A 14,950-nucleotide genomic window follows, 5' to 3' on the forward strand; every position below is an offset into this window, starting at 1 on the left:
GCGACGGCGACTTGTGCCCGGCCGCCGCCCCCCGAGCCCTGAGGGGCAGGCGCCGGCCCCCCAGGAGGGCGGCAGGGGCACCCCAAGCGCCGGGTGCTCGACGCGCTGCACCCGCACCCAGGATCCTCGCACCTCAACCTCCAGCAGGAACCCAGCACAACTGCTAGCAGGACACCACAGCAGCTGTTAGAGATAATATTTATTACATAGAAATACATTTTGTACATTAATTAAATAAAATGAACTCTACTCTTCATTCATCAAGTCATTTGGTTTGTCTCCCCCCTTCCCCTCCCACCCACCCTCTCCTCTTAGAAGCCTACGATTATTCCTTGCGCTGCGGCCGTCCACGCCGGAGGCGGCGAGCCCGTTGCCCCCCAGGCCCCTTCCCCGGAGGCTGGCTGCAGAAGGGTCTGACGAGCTGGTCACGAGCAGGTGCCCCCTCCCCAGAGCAGCACCCAGGGCTCCTCGGGGCAAAAAAAAAAAAACCAAAAAAAAGGGGGGGCTACGTGGGTGGGAAGTGGAGAGAAAGTGAAGCAGTGGGGTCTGAGCCCCACGGTGCTGACGGGGAAGCCCCTTCCCGGTGGGAGCACCCCCATGCACACAAGAGCCCCCCACGGACGCTGCCCAGCTGTGGGGAGACGAGGGCGATCTCGGGGACGCGCCTGCAGCCCCCAGCTCCCCCCAAAGAGCAGAGTGCCCCAGGCGTCGCCTCCCAGCGCCGCCCTCTCCCACCACCTTTCCCCCGAGCTCCTCTCAGCCCTGCAGACACGACAGCTCCTCGCCCCGCTCCACCCACAAGCATAAACCCTGGCTGGGTCCCGGTCCCAGCCCCCCAGCTGCACCGCAGAGGGGCCGGGTACAGCCAGCCTCGCCTCCGCTGCCGCGGAAAGGAGGGAAAATTAGCTGAAATGTCGTGGCTTTAGTGTTTTGGTTCTTTGCTAAACCATCTCATGCAACAGCTCAGCCAGCGACGAGCCGATCTCTCCTCTGGGATGGGGCTGATCTTAAATGCAAACGTGTCCCACTGGGGGGACAAGGCACTGAGAAGCAAACTACATCACCCACAGCGGCAGGTGCCGAAAGCAGAGTCGCACAGAGACAGAGCTGCTGTCCCCCTCGTCCCACGCGTTGCCACAGACACCGAGGCTACAGATCAGCTCCCAGCAGGTATTCCTGGAGCCCATCTGCCTCTGCCAGGAGCTCCCGCCTTATGCTGGCCACGTATGCCTCAGAGAGGCCAAATTCCCGAAGCCCCCGCGGGGTCGCCGGCAGCAGAAGGGACGGCACTTCTCCAGGGCCGACCAGCACAAGAATCGACCCCGCTGCTCCCAAGCCCAGCCCAACGCCTCTCTCCTGGGATGGAAGCTCTAACCTGGACACGGCAGCTTCTACCCCCCAAACCCACCGACCGAGGGAAGTTCAAGGGCAGAAAAAATGGGGCTGAACTGGAGTTTCTGCTTTGGTTATTGCCCAGCTTTGCCCTGCTGCGAGCAGATCTAGTGCCTGGGGAAGGTCTTAAGCTCCTCTTCCCCTTAAGGAGAAGGAAAGGTTACCAGGTTTCTCCTCTGCCTTCTGGGGCTCTCCCAAGGATGTCGGAAAACACCCTCCCCTGTTCATATGCAGCCGCTATTCTAACCCGAAAGCTGCCACGCACACACAGGCGGTCTGTCACAAACCAGCTCACACTTGTGAACAGCACCTGGACCGCAAACGCGACCGCAGCAGGCAAAGCTGGGGCAAGGAAAAGCTGGGGCACGGAGCCGACTGCGGGGCTCGAGCAGGCAGCCGGCTCGCCCGCAGCCGCGGCATGAGGCCCCCGAGCCTCGCAGGCCAGGGGACCAGCGCCTCGCCCCTCCCTCCCGGCAGTCCCACGCACATCAGCCTCTTGTACCCAAGCGCACGCGTGCTTTTCTCAGGGGAGTTCACTGCAGCACCTTTTCTCTGTCCCAGCTGCTCTGCCTCTGCTAAGAGGAATTCATGGGTTAAGGATGATGGTGAAGTGAGAAACAGTAACAAACGAAATCCAAATGCCTTCCTGGCAGTCCAGAATTACAGTTACGGGGACTCAAGACAGGCTCCTCGAGTCTGGCTCCGAGCAAGGTTTGGAGCTAGGTGCACTATCCGCTGGTGCTGGGCACGGGCCGCTTTCCCCCCGGTCCCCAAGAGCACGACCCGAACGTCTGTCCTGATCAGTGTCCTCCACAAAGGCCGGAGGGGTCTCTGCCACGCTGCTGTTTGCAACGCAGTTCTTGCCGCTAGGCTTTGCTTGGCTGTCCGAGCCCTCGACAGCCTCAGTCTGCTCAGGAAGGGAAGGGCCGGGGACGCAGGCCCCCTCCTCCTGCAGCGGGACGAGGGGCGCAGCTGGTGCCGCCTCTGCGGCGGGGGGAACATCTGCCGCAGCCACCACAGATGTTGAAGTGACTTCGATGGTGATGGAGCCCATGGCCGTCTCCGGGTGGTCGCTGCTGACCCTGATGCGGGCAACCAAACTGGAGGCAGCGGCAGCATCCTGAGGGCTCCCGTTGGCCATGGCGTCGTGCACCACGTTCGGCTCCAGGAGGGTAGCACTCAGGTCGGAGAGAAACGAGGCCTCCGTAACGATGGCGGCCGTCTCAGCTACCCAGTTCAGATCGCTGCCAACAGAAGCCGCTGTGGCAGCGGCGATGACGCTGGAGGCCTCGCTGGGAGTGAGGGCAGCCGGGCCGCTGCTCTCCCCAGGGGGTCCGGCGGGCAGGTGGGGTCGCCGGCTCCCCACGTCAACGGGCGCAGCTGTAGTGTTGTTGTTGAGGTTGTCTTGCAGCGTCGTCTGAGTCCCCTGGCCCACCTGCTGGTTCTGCAACAGCATCTCCTGGATCCTGATCTGCTGGAGAATGGCTGGCAGCTCATAGTGATGGAAGAAGTAAATCATCGAATGCTGGAGAAGGCAAAGGGAAAGGAGTCACTCCTGGGGCCTGAGCTGCGAGCCCAGACGTACCCTAGGAAACTGTGCTTTCCTCTCGCTGTAAAGACAGCGACTGCAGAATTTGGCTGCTCTGATAGCCAAGCGGTTATCTGAAATTTTGGAAAGATTTATCCCTTCTGCTACGAATCCTGAAAGCTGCTTTTATAGCTTCTCTCTGAAGACAGGCAAGGGAGTACCACCCCCCTCCCCTTTCAAGGGCTGAGAACAAGAAGGGAAAAGGCATTTCTCTGGCCCGTCCTCAGTTCCCTGTCTCCACCCTGCAGCAGAGAAAGGGGTCAGGTCAACAGCCAGAGACACAGAAAAGGTCTGCTTGAACCAGGATACTGGAGACATCAGTTTGGAGCTGGTCTTGCCAGCACTGTCACTGCACAGACCTGACCAGCTCCTCAGCCTCTGCGTGGGAGATCCTCAGTGGGATTTCTTCCAGAAAGACAGGACAGAAATCCTTCCCCAACACCTTCCAAAACTCACTTGACATCAGCCTACTGCCAGTCACGTGGCTGGATTTGAGCCAGTGACCAAAAACTCCTGCTGTTCAATAGCCACCTTCTGCTGTTCCATTTCCAAACCAGGGATTATTTCAATCTCTCATATAAATAAAGATTGCTACTCAAACTCAACTTGACAAGAAGCTTGATAAGAACCAACTGCAGTTGATTTCCTTCACTTTTTAACAGCACAGGCAGCGTGAGCAATCAGCAACGTAACAGTTTAAGTCGCAGGCAGCCAGACCCCTCTGAGGCGGGCGGAATGGCCAGGACTGAATTCGCTGCCTGCATGCGGCTGGCTGCACCGAGGCGCAGCAGAAGTGGCAGCTGCTCACCTGGATGAAGAGCCACGAGGTGACGAGAGCCAGGCTGCTGTACTGCCCGTTGAATCGATAGTGGTAAGCGTAGAAGGCAAAGTGGTACAGATAGAAGAACCTGGACAGAAAGGCAATAAATATCAGGCTATATCAACAGACAGGACAAATGTGAGCTTCTTGCTACTCCTAACTCCATTCTGAGCTAGGCACTTTGCACAGGGTGGTGCAGACTCCCATTAACAGGTAATTAGAATTGCCTCACTACGAACAGGTCTTCAACAGGGCGAAGCAAAGGGCAGGCAAAGGACTGAGGCGATTCTTGAGAGCCAGGCATGAGACCACAGTGGAAGTGACGGCACTTTGGACCCTACGACAGGCAGGGCAGCTCCCAAGGAGACGTAGAGAAGCTCTCCAGAGTGGAAGCCCTCCTGCCTGGGAGGGCTGGAAAAGGACCTGAAGCAGCCTTCTCCCACCAGGAAGGGGACACGCAGTGAGAACGCGCAGTACGGGAACGAGGTCCTGGCCAGCTCTTACCTGAGCCAATGCCTCTTGCTCGTATTGGTGTGGCAACAGATAGCATCGTACTGGTCAGCCAGCCACACGATAAGGATGATGTAAAACGCAGTCGTGGTGTCATTGAAGAACTCTGACATAATGGCCTCCATACCTACGGGACAGAGGGTGGCCGACATCAGCACGCCGCAGCGCACAGGCGCCAGATCGGCACGGGCTTCCCAGAGGGGCACGTGATGGAATCCTCTGTCACAGCCAGAGCTGGGGCTGTGCGACCACAGCAGAGACCGCGGCAGGATAAATCGGTTCTGTTTAAAGCGGCAGCTAAGGGCAAACGTGTTTCACTGCTGACCATAGCCATGACACAGGCCAGAGGATCGGCTGGCTGCAGACAGCGCAGATTTCTGGGTTTCTTTTGTTTGCTTTTTAAATTCAAATTGTGCTAATGTAACGTGGTCACAGGACGCATGAATCTGAAATGAACTAAAGTGACAAACAAAGCTTCAGTTTACGCGATTCCCAAATAAACTGCTTTTCCAGGGGACCCAGAAGGCCAATGCAGCTCACTGTGCCATCAAATTCCAGAGCCTTCCGCCTTGTGAGGAGCGGACACACTAACCACCTGCCGCTGCCAGAACAGGGAGTTACACTTCCTGCAGATCCCCAAGGGACTTGCTGTACGTACACAAGAAGCGAGCTAACGTCCTTACCTACTAGAGCCAGAATGACGGTGAGGAGGGGAGCTGCAGGGAACGCGATTGTCATGTTCATCTCCAGCATCTGCAACAGGTCAACTGCAAGAAGGAAGACGCCGTATAACACAAAGCGGACGCGGGGCCACGGAACCCTCCACCCCCACGCTGCTCCCCGTTCAGAGCACTGCGGCGTGCAGTGAAGTCCACGCTCCCAAGTCCACCGGCCCCGATACTTGTCGGGAGACAGAACAGCTCTCGCAAGCACGGCGACGGGGGCATGGGGGGGATACATTCCCTGCGCAGCTACATGCAGGACCCTTCTAAATGACGACAGTCAAGAGTATATACACAATACGCTGTGCTGGAGCAGGCAGTGCCCAGTACACCCTAAGCCCCTTAGAAAATCCTTACCAATGAAGACAAAGATCTGATGGTGCGAGTAGCGCAACAGCATCGAAACGGAGAGAGTCTGAAACAGGAGAACAGAAGCCAGCGTTAGAGCCGCGCAGGTCCAGGGAGCCACTGTCAGAATCGCACTAGGCAGAGGCCTGGACAGGCAAGCTCGGACTTGCAACGTTGCGCAGCGCGCTGCGCGTATCCCACGTTTGTTAGTTTGAGCTATGCAGACCCATTTCCCACAGAGTAATTAGGACTTCACAAACGGCAATTAATCTTTGTATTACTGCAGTGAAATAGACAGTAAGTTACTTGTTTGTAAAGAGACCGATTCTGAATATTTGAGCAGGGGCCAAACCAAACAGCAGCAGCAGAGCTGGAGCTAGGGTTCCTTCCCGTCCTACATCTGTGCTCCTCCCAGCAGCTCACGATGCCTCCGACAACGGCCACCCCGCACTCATTTCCTCCTCTCTCACTGGCCACAATACTGTTGTGCAAGGAGCCGCATCAGCGGACGGTCAGACACAAAGGGAGACGGTCACCCAAGACTATGAACACAGGCTTAACTTGGGATCTTGTCTAACGCTCATCTGTAATCGCCTCACACGTCATCGCAGGAGACTCTCTTCTGTCTTGATCACTCCTGGCAAATTAGTTAGACCTGTTCTTAAAAGTCTCAGAGGACAAACTTCTGCACCCCGTGCCTTAGCACCTGAGTGTTTAACTACACTTAGAGACTCTCGAACCTGAGTCTCCCTTTTGACAAAACCCCCGTTATTTCATTCTCTTTCAGCTCCTCTGTTTGGTTCGCTTCTAGGACTTTAAGAATCCACATTAAAAAAAAATAAAAAAAAAACAAGAGTAGAACCTCGTACGCCACCAGCTTAGCTTTAAAAGCAGATGAGCGCTCAGGCCTGTACTGGAACATCAAACACAGGCTGACCAGCACGGGCTCAGAGTGCAGGCAACGCCTGGCTCCTGTCGACTTACAAATATCACCATGATGACAAAGGCTGCCAGATACGAAGTCCTAGCCATCCACATGCTGACAAAGCGATAGTGCTCCCCAGACACCACGTTGCGAAGGAAACCTGAAAAAAAAAGCCGCAAGCTCAGTGTGACTAACCCACAAACGGAGAACAAACTTCCAGTGCCTTCTAAAGAAATAGGATTTAAAGCAAATCTATGGCAACACCTCCTCGTGGCAGCACCCTTATTGTTATGCAGTGCAACAAGGCAGCAGGAAATCACGTTTGCAGATATCTCTCCCCTCCTGCTCATTTCATTTTGTCCTTGACAATAACATCCCTACATAACACAGGGAACTGCTCCCTGCATAGAGATTAATCAATAGCCAGAAGACAATATTCATGCATCCATCGTAAAAACATCAACTGCTCTGCACAGCTGCTGAAAGCGATTCCTCCAAGCCTTACCTTTGTTTTCTTCATTTTCAGCTAAAGCTTTGACACTTGACATCAGGATGTCATCATAACCCAGGAACTCATCCAGCAATAGGCGACTGAACCTGTCCCCAAAGCACTGATCCCTCGTAGGATCTAGAGAGAAGACAAAAAACCCATTCAGATCGCTCATACCCTAAGCCACAGAGGCGGCAAGGCAAGCACGGAGTCTTCTCGTCACTCAGAAGGACGCATTTGCCAGCAGACCTGCGTCTGCTCTCGGACCTTTGGCAGTATAACTAAATTGGGCAGGACTGGGAGGGAGAATGTCACACCCTGACAAATCCAGCCACGCTGTCAAAACGCTAACGTCAATCAGGCCTTAAGAATTACATCAGGGCTGTCATACTCTCTGTTGGCACAGACATAAAGGGAGTCTGCCTTCTAGGCTTGGACTATCTCCCTAGGCTCACCCCAGCTAATGGCCCAGAGAAACAAGTTCTGGTAAGACTCAGAGGGCCAGGCCGGGACTTTTCAGCCATCCGCTGGCCCCAGCACGGCGCTGCTGGGGCCCGCATCCCCACCCGTCCTGCTGCACTGGAGGACGCGCGAATGCCTCCCCACAGCTCTGGGCACTAACGAAGGCTGTTCGATTCCATCTCAGGAGGCTGGTACTGCATTCTACTGCACAAACCCTGATCAGCTTGTCAAAACAACCCAAACCTAAGCAAAACAGGAAGCATGAACACAAATATTTTTTCAGTAAATGACTAGGAAACTTACGAAGGAATTTGGCTGAATTGGAAAACGCAGGTCAGTAAATAGACATTTAACAGGGAAACTGCCCATTACCTGTACGGGATCACTGCCTAATACTCCAGCCCAGCTGTACTTCAGTTTGATTAGGAGCAAGTAATGAACTCTAGCCTGATTGCTGCACTACAGCTCATTACAGATCAATTATGATCACAGGCATGAGAAAGTTTGAGACCATATTTCTGACTTGGACAGGTTTTAACAGAGCAAATGCCAGGAGAAGAGCACGCTGTTCCAGGAAAGCGGTCTGCTGGTGCTAACAGGGGCACAGAAGTACGTTGAGACGGTGCCAAGCAGATCTGCTCGGCATCGTCCCTGACACATGCACCACTGCTCTCGCCACTGGGCTCTAACATTGCGCTGCTGCTGCTCCACACTGAGCCTAGATCTTCAGTGCCACGAGGCTCTTCCTTCCCCCACGAGAAAACTGCTGGTCATAACATTAGGGCTCACAGAAACAGGCTCCACCATTTCAGACTGCTCCTCTTGGAAAGGTATGACCTACTAAAGCAATAAAGACTCCATAAAGAAGCTCTCCTACGCGGAAAATGAGCGCCATCAACTGTTATAAATAGTTTCCACAAGACTAAAGAGAAAACGCGCGCGTAGGTACCTCTGCAGAGCACTTACCCACCCCTGCACCAGAGCGGGCTGGCTCCCTCACTCACCCAAAGTCACCACCATGACGGGGATGCTGAGGCGCTGGCGGGTGCTCTGGGACAGGCGCAAAAACCCGTACTCCAACGAGTACTCCACAATGTACTCCTCCTGCGGCCACACTGAGAGAGAGGGCGGGAAGGGAGACTCAACAGCAGGGCTTGCAAACAATTACCAAGAAGAAATAGCACCTCCGGACTCCCTCCCTCCCACCGCGTTCTGGAAAAGAGAATCAGTTGCAAACACAGGCTCCAGGCTTCCTTCAACCAATTTAAAGCAAATCAATACAAATTCTTTGAAACTGCAGCACATTCCCTTGACACCAGCCCTTAACGTGAAACTTCTGGGAAAGCTTCAGGGCAGTGGCTCCAAGCTCTGTCGAGCGCTCCCCGGAATCTGCTCGCATCTTTGCCTGGCGAGCCCTAGGCCACTTCTTGCTCTGTTCAATTTCTGCTTTCTACCTTGTTTAGGAAACAGCAGGAAAATACACTTTACACCTGCTGAACACCAAGCAAACGCTCCATGGGGCAAGAGCACCGCACTTCTCCGGAGACAGAGGTCACTGCTGTAATTACAAATCTCAAAACTAAAGGCAGGAGCAATTACAGCTTTCCAAAAAAATTTTGGTGCCTGAAGTTTGCTTTTTTTTTTTTTTTTTTATTAAGAGTGGTTCAAAATAGATGCTTTTTGCTACCTTGTCTCTGAAAGGACAAAACCTCTTGCTTATGGCGGAGACAAGCAATTTAATCCCTGATCTTTCAAACTGTCACAGCGTATCTTGCAGAGGCGAGGGCAGGCAGCTGTCAGGCATCGCACAACAAGACAGCAAAAACGTTAAACAGATACAATAACTTCGAAGAAGCGTCCCGGCCTCTTCTGACTTACAGCGACACGTCACCGACAGAAATGCCCACTTTCCTCCCCCCGCTCTGATCCCACTTCTTGGGCAGCAAACACAGGCTGGTGTGTTTGTTTCCTCTTCTGTTTCCATTATAAAACAGTTGTAAGCTCAAATGGAAATAAAGTGTTTAAATATTAACAAAAGAATTACTTCCTTTGTATCATAAAACATTTCTCCATGGTAAAATACTCTGTCTAAACATCAAATTTGGTGTACTTACAGCACAAGAAACCTGGAAAAACAATAAAAACAGGTATTTGGGACCCATGTGAAAGGATGACTTTAACTACGTTAGGAGGCAGCCCAATTCTCTCTCCCACCACGCTGCTGGATCATTTCCAACCAGGCGTTCAGAAAATCGAGGCACAGCCCATCAGTGCAGACAGCGCTGTACAACGTGACTCTCTTACAGAAATTAGGCAACTATTAATAAAGGTATTGCACAAAAATATTTACTGCTCTCTAGTCTTATGTGACTGAATGATCTTAAATTCAGGACTAACAAGTTCTGGATCAGCATCAAGCAAAACCACTGCAAGACCAAGGGAACAGTGCCATTGCAGTGTCCAGTCTCACAATCCTGCACAGCTACAACACCCAGTACTTCTGAAGAGCAAAGAATTCCAGTCTTTCCAGGGACAAAAGTATAGGTGAAAAAGGCAAATTAAGTAAGAATCCAATTGCCACCTTTCTATTTTAACATCCATCTTTTTAATGGATTTCCTCCCCTAACCACTAGAAACAGAAGTTTTCCAACACTGGAATTCCATTTGAAATAATACAAAGCCACTAAATCTCCCTCTAGAGTTTATGAGACATTAGCAGCTTAAGTCGTGCTGGAACAAGGGGAGGGATAAAGCAGGATGATATCCTGAACGACGCAGAGCAGCAACGCTGTGTCTTGCAATCCACTAGAACTTGCTCAGTGGCTTTCAGGATTAATTAGCTATTCCAGGTACTGGTGTTGACTCAGGGGCCCAAAATACAGCACAAACCCTGTTAATACAAGGAGGAATGTGCGCCGTCAGTGGGAACCCTGCAGATCTCAAGAGGAGAGCGAGCTGCTCAGAAGAGGGAGGTTCACATTCACCCGAGAGATCTGGCACCGATCACTGCAGAAACACGATGCCAGAGCAAGAGGCTCCAGCAAATTTTATAGCCCAGACAGCCCCCAACTCCCAGCCCCCCTCCAGCCGAAGGGAAGATCGTGCTGTGGATCCAGTGTTAGTATTGACAAGATTAACCACAGGTGAATGCATCAGGGAAGACATTTAAGGTTACTATGCACGTGCCCAGAGAAGCCAGAAGGAATGAGACGTGCGGGGAAGATGCACGGGGCAGGGGAAGGAGAGAGCATGGATAGCAGTGTAAGTTGTCTTTACCTGCTCTGGCTAGCATCTCAAACTCGGACACAGTCTCCCTCAGAGGCTGCATACCTTTAGTGGCTGCTTCACTAAACGAGAACTCCTGGCTTTCGTTGTGGGTCAGCGCCTCAGTGCTGCTCACCCGGGATGGCTTGAGGAAGACCTTGGGCTCGATATCCAGCTCAAACTGTTGGAAAATCATGGCAGGGAAACTCATGTTAGCAGTCACTTCAGTTCCCGTCTTCTGTGCTCCCTCTGTGCCCCCGGCAAAGGCCTCCACCACCAAAAGCAGGACAGAAGAGGCCACTTTCTCAGGCTTTACTTTCTATCTTAAACCATCAACGGCTAACACGGAGATTTGGGAAAAGCCAAGGAACACACTCTGCTTCCAGGTGACTGAGGGATCACAGAGGGACAGCGGCATACTTAAGATTCTAACAAACCACTTCTCCCCCAACCGACACCCAGGTTCCCATCTCCTGCGTACACAAGGAACACGTCTTTACCTTGATAGAGCTGTTTTCAAACATATCCACAGTCATTTCCTCTTCTTCCTCCTCCTCTTCCTCAGCTGTGGGCTCAACTACCATTCCTGGGAACTTCTCAACACCACAGAATTGGAGGAAGATGGGGGCTCGGCTCGAGTTGCGCTGTATTTCCACCCGCAAGATGCCATCGCGCGGCCATTTCTCTCGCACGTGCTCCAAGCAGTTAATGGGCGAGCGGGAGAAGGCGATGTGAATGTAAGCCAGGATGAAGAGCACAAAGAGAGCCTACACACAGCAAGAAACAAAGCAGAGACCATCAGCCCAACCAACCTCGGCCTGTTTACAGGCTCCCCAATATTAACCATCTCTTCTTTGCCCATAAAGACACTGGGTTAATTTGGACAAATGGATCTGCAAGAGGACAAGATCTTTCATGCTTTCCAACCCCGGTCATCTCTGCATCAACAATAAAGCAGCCCAGAATCAGGCAATTTCAGCGCTACGGTATCAACACGGGAACACAGCAGAGACAGCAGCAAGGACAAGCTCCTCCTGCTCACACGACCAGAGCTGCCCCCGATACCCGTGCAACGCACACGTCCTGCTGAAAGCGCAGGTCACGCACAGGCCCCAGCGCCACGTAAGGTCCTGCAAACCACACCGTCCCCAAAGCCACTGCACCGCAGGCAAACCGATCAAACACAGCACCAACGTGTGATGAGGCTCCAAAGCACGTTGAAAGAAACAGAAAGGCATCCGTGGCTTTCAACCATTCCCTCCTCAGCACAAAGTGTTTCCCGTTGAAGCCCGGAGCAGACTGCCCAACTTTACAAAGGCAGAATAAAGCAAATCTCTACAAATACGACCCACCACAAGAGCGGGACAACACAAACCCATGGCAGAACCGCCAGCTCCACGTTCAGATCTGCCACTCGCCGCTGAGAGGTACGGGCTCTGCCACAGCGGAGGTCGAGCTGGCCTGCCGAGGCTGGGCTGGCGGAGCACCAGCCCCCTTGCCCTGGCTCAATCCAAGGAACAGCCACAAAGACACAGCAAAACAAAGTGGATTAATAAAGTTTGCTCCCTAGTGAAGGTAGCAAATCTAGCACAATGTTACCCAACACCATCCAAAGTTCACAGCTGAAAGCTCTGAGAAACGCTGGTACAGTAAGCAGTACAGCTGAGTTTCAAACACTCACTTTCCAACGGCATTAAGATGCCCATTCCTAATTAAGCTAGCCGTCCTCGCTCCATTTCGTTCTTGACCTATTTGCTATGAATAAACAGACTGGTAAACATCACATCTGCAGGGGAGCTGCATAGGAAGACGCCAGGGAAGGTAAATCAGAAACACCTCCCTCCTCACCGGAGGAGCCACGACGAAGCCGGCAGAACCACGAGCGATTTCAGGACCCCGTGAACAGCAGCGCGCGGGACCACGGTCTCTGACTTCGCCTCCTACCAGCGCCCTGTGCCCAGAGCCGAGAGCAGGCTGAAGTCTGGCTGACTCCTAACCCCGCGGGCGGGAGCAGGCTGTTCTCTGCAGATGGCCTGCGAACACTCTTAATTCCTCGGGAGCGCTTTGATCAGAAGCAGACAGCAGCGAGAACCGCTACCAGCTGGACCACTCGCTCTGCCTGACAGCCTCGCCGTTAGCACCATCCCCGCTCCAGTCTCCCTGTCTGCCTGAATCCAGTTATACAAGAGCGAAAAAACCCAGAGATGTTAAAACCTTAAACATTTCTTGGGAGGGGAAAAAAACGTATCTGTGCAGTGTAAGACAAGTTGTCCTAAATGCTTTCTTGCTTTAAGTGGCTGAATTTTAGAAACTCGGAGCAGAAGGGCGCTGCTGTCACCTGGCAAGCTCCTCTCCCCCTTCCCCTTACTCTAATTTCCCACACCGGTGCTGGGGAGAAGCGTCAGCGTGCGCCCTGGAAGCCAGGGTGCAGGGTTTCACCTACGGGCAGTTCACCCCGCGGACACCGCCAGGCCCCTCTGCGGGTCTCCAACCCTGCACCCACATCAAGAAAGCAGGCGGGTTTTTATCGTGTTACACAGAGGTGTGACGCTGCAGGCACAGCTGAGGGTGCCGACTGCTAAAAAGAAACGGGGTTAAAATGGGGTTGTGCATTAATCGCTTCCGGAAAAGACAAGACTCCAGCAAAACTCCAACAATCAAATATCTCACGTATGCAACATACCCAAAAAGAGGGCTTGCTTGGCAACAGAAACCTTTCACGCCCACGCCCCTGGACCTGACCCACACCGGCCTGGCTGTCCAGCAAGCTGGCTCAGGGATTGCCTTTTTGTTCCCAGATCTGGTACCAGAGCTCTGGCGGTGTGGGGACCACCGCAGATGGTTACAGCCATTCACGTCTTTCTCGCAGCAGAGAGGCCCGCGGGAGCTCGGTGGGCAGCTTGGGGTACGTGGCGCAAACACAGGCTGTGATCTCTAGCAGAGCCAAGCTTTTTTGTGTTTATAAGGAAATTTATGCCTTAGCGCCCGACTGCAGGCTAGCGAGAGGAACGTCCACTCCTCCCCATGAACCCCCGCAAGCCGCCCCTCACCTTGAGGAGGACGAAGAACTCGAAGACGCGGCGGAAGGAGGGTGGGAAGACGCGAGCGTAGGTCACTGCCATCTTGAAGAAGAGCGCGTGGAAGAGGCGATCGCGCACATTGATCAAGGGGTTCTGGTTGAGGTTGGGATTGCGGACGCCCCGGTTGTTGCCCCCGGCAGCCCCGCCGCCCCCGTTGTTGTTGGCCGGGTGGTGGTTGTTGGCGTTGGGCTGGTTCTCGGACATCCTGAGGCCTGCGGCCGGGAGCCCGGCAGCCGAAGGGCGCTGGTGGCGCTGACCTGGGCCGGAGGAGCCGTTCCTCCTCCGCAGAGCGGGCTCGGGGCTCCGCGGGGCGAGAGTCAAGCGCTGCCTCGGGCGGGCCGGGAGCTGCTCGGCGCCGGGCAGGCGCTGCCCCCGCCCCGCTCTCCTCAGGGGCCGCCGCCCCGGCCTCCTGCGCGCAAACGCCTCCCGAGCGGAGGGCGAGTCAGGCCCGGCGGGGCTCGGGCCAGGCTCCGGGGCTCAGCGGGCCGCTGCCTCGGCGGGGCCCGGGAGCGGCGCGGCCCGAGCAGGCCCAGCGGGGACGCGGCTCCTGGGCCGGCCCCGCGGCCATGGGGGGTCCGTCACCGGGGCGGCCCGGCCCGGCCCGGAGAGCACGGGGCGGCCTCGGCTCGGCTCGGCGCTCCTGGCGCGGCGCGGTGCGGTGCGGAGCGGCCCGGTCCCGTCCCCTCAGCGCCCCGCCGCCATCTTCCTCCGCCGGCACCGACGATGGCGACAACGCGCCTGCGCGAGCGCTGCCGGAGAACTCTGGGACGGTGGCGGACAAGCGCCGGCCCCGCCCCGCCCCGAGATGCAAAGTAGGAGCCCTCCCGCCATGCACCGCGCGCAGCCGCCGCTCCGCGCGGCCGCGGAAAGGCCAAAATTTCTGACAAAAAGGGGGATTTCGAGTAGAGACGGGGGTGTGCGTCGCTTGGGGGTGTGACCCCGTGAGGAAAGGCCGGGAGTCCGAGCACGACGCACTCGCCATGTCCAGTAGATTACGAATTGGGAGAGGTTCAAATGCCGCTGCGGGCGGAGCGCAGTTCGTGCTCGCTTCGGCAGCACATATACTAAAATTGGAACGATACAGAGAAGATTAGCATGGCCCCTGCGCAAGGATGACACGCAAATTCGTGAAGCGTTCCATATTTTTCGGACCCGCCCGCACCCCCCACGCCGGGGGGGCCCCTTTTTTGGCCCCCGCTCCCTGCCGAGGATCCCCCCGAGGGCGGGGACCCCCCCGCAGCGCGGCCCCCGGAGCTGCGGCGCGCCGCGGGCCCGGCAGAGCCGCGGGGGGAAGGTCCGTGCCCCCCTGCCAGAGGCGAGGGGTCCCGGGGCGAGGGGGGAGCCGGGCA

The 14,950-nt window shown here is 55.1% G+C and overlaps 1 protein-coding gene across 4 annotated transcripts; it reads right to left on the reverse strand.

Moving 5' to 3' along the window:
- Nucleotides 1–311: 311 nt before the first annotated feature.
- On the reverse strand, nt 312–14,308 carry TMEM259 (transmembrane protein 259; the record flags this gene model as incomplete). 4 transcript variants are annotated; one of them, XM_082331227.1, is made up of 11 exons in its annotated part: nt 13,572–14,308; nt 11,022–11,288; nt 10,588–10,702; nt 8,262–8,372; nt 6,811–6,933; nt 6,365–6,465; nt 5,390–5,447; nt 4,994–5,077; nt 4,305–4,437; nt 3,789–3,888; nt 312–2,917 (listed from the first exon to the last, which is right to left on the reverse strand). In XM_082331227.1, the coding sequence occupies exons 1-11, from the start codon at nt 13,803–13,805 to the stop codon at nt 2,069–2,071; spliced, it is 2,175 nt and encodes a 724-aa protein (XP_082187353.1). In that variant the 5' UTR covers nt 13,806–14,308. The 4 variants fall into 4 exon arrangements, with proteins under 4 accessions (XP_082187353.1, XP_082187352.1, XP_082187354.1 ...); XM_082331226.1 differs by having other exon boundaries at nt 10,534–10,702; XM_082331228.1 differs by lacking the exons at nt 10,588–10,702; nt 11,022–11,288; nt 13,572–14,308 and adding an exon at nt 9,136–10,527.
- Nucleotides 14,309–14,950: the final 642 nt, after the last annotated feature.

Source organism: Platalea leucorodia (assembly GCF_965183815.1).
Source record: "Platalea leucorodia genome assembly, chromosome: 21".
Classification (NCBI taxonomy): domain Eukaryota; kingdom Metazoa; phylum Chordata; class Aves; order Pelecaniformes; family Threskiornithidae; genus Platalea; species Platalea leucorodia.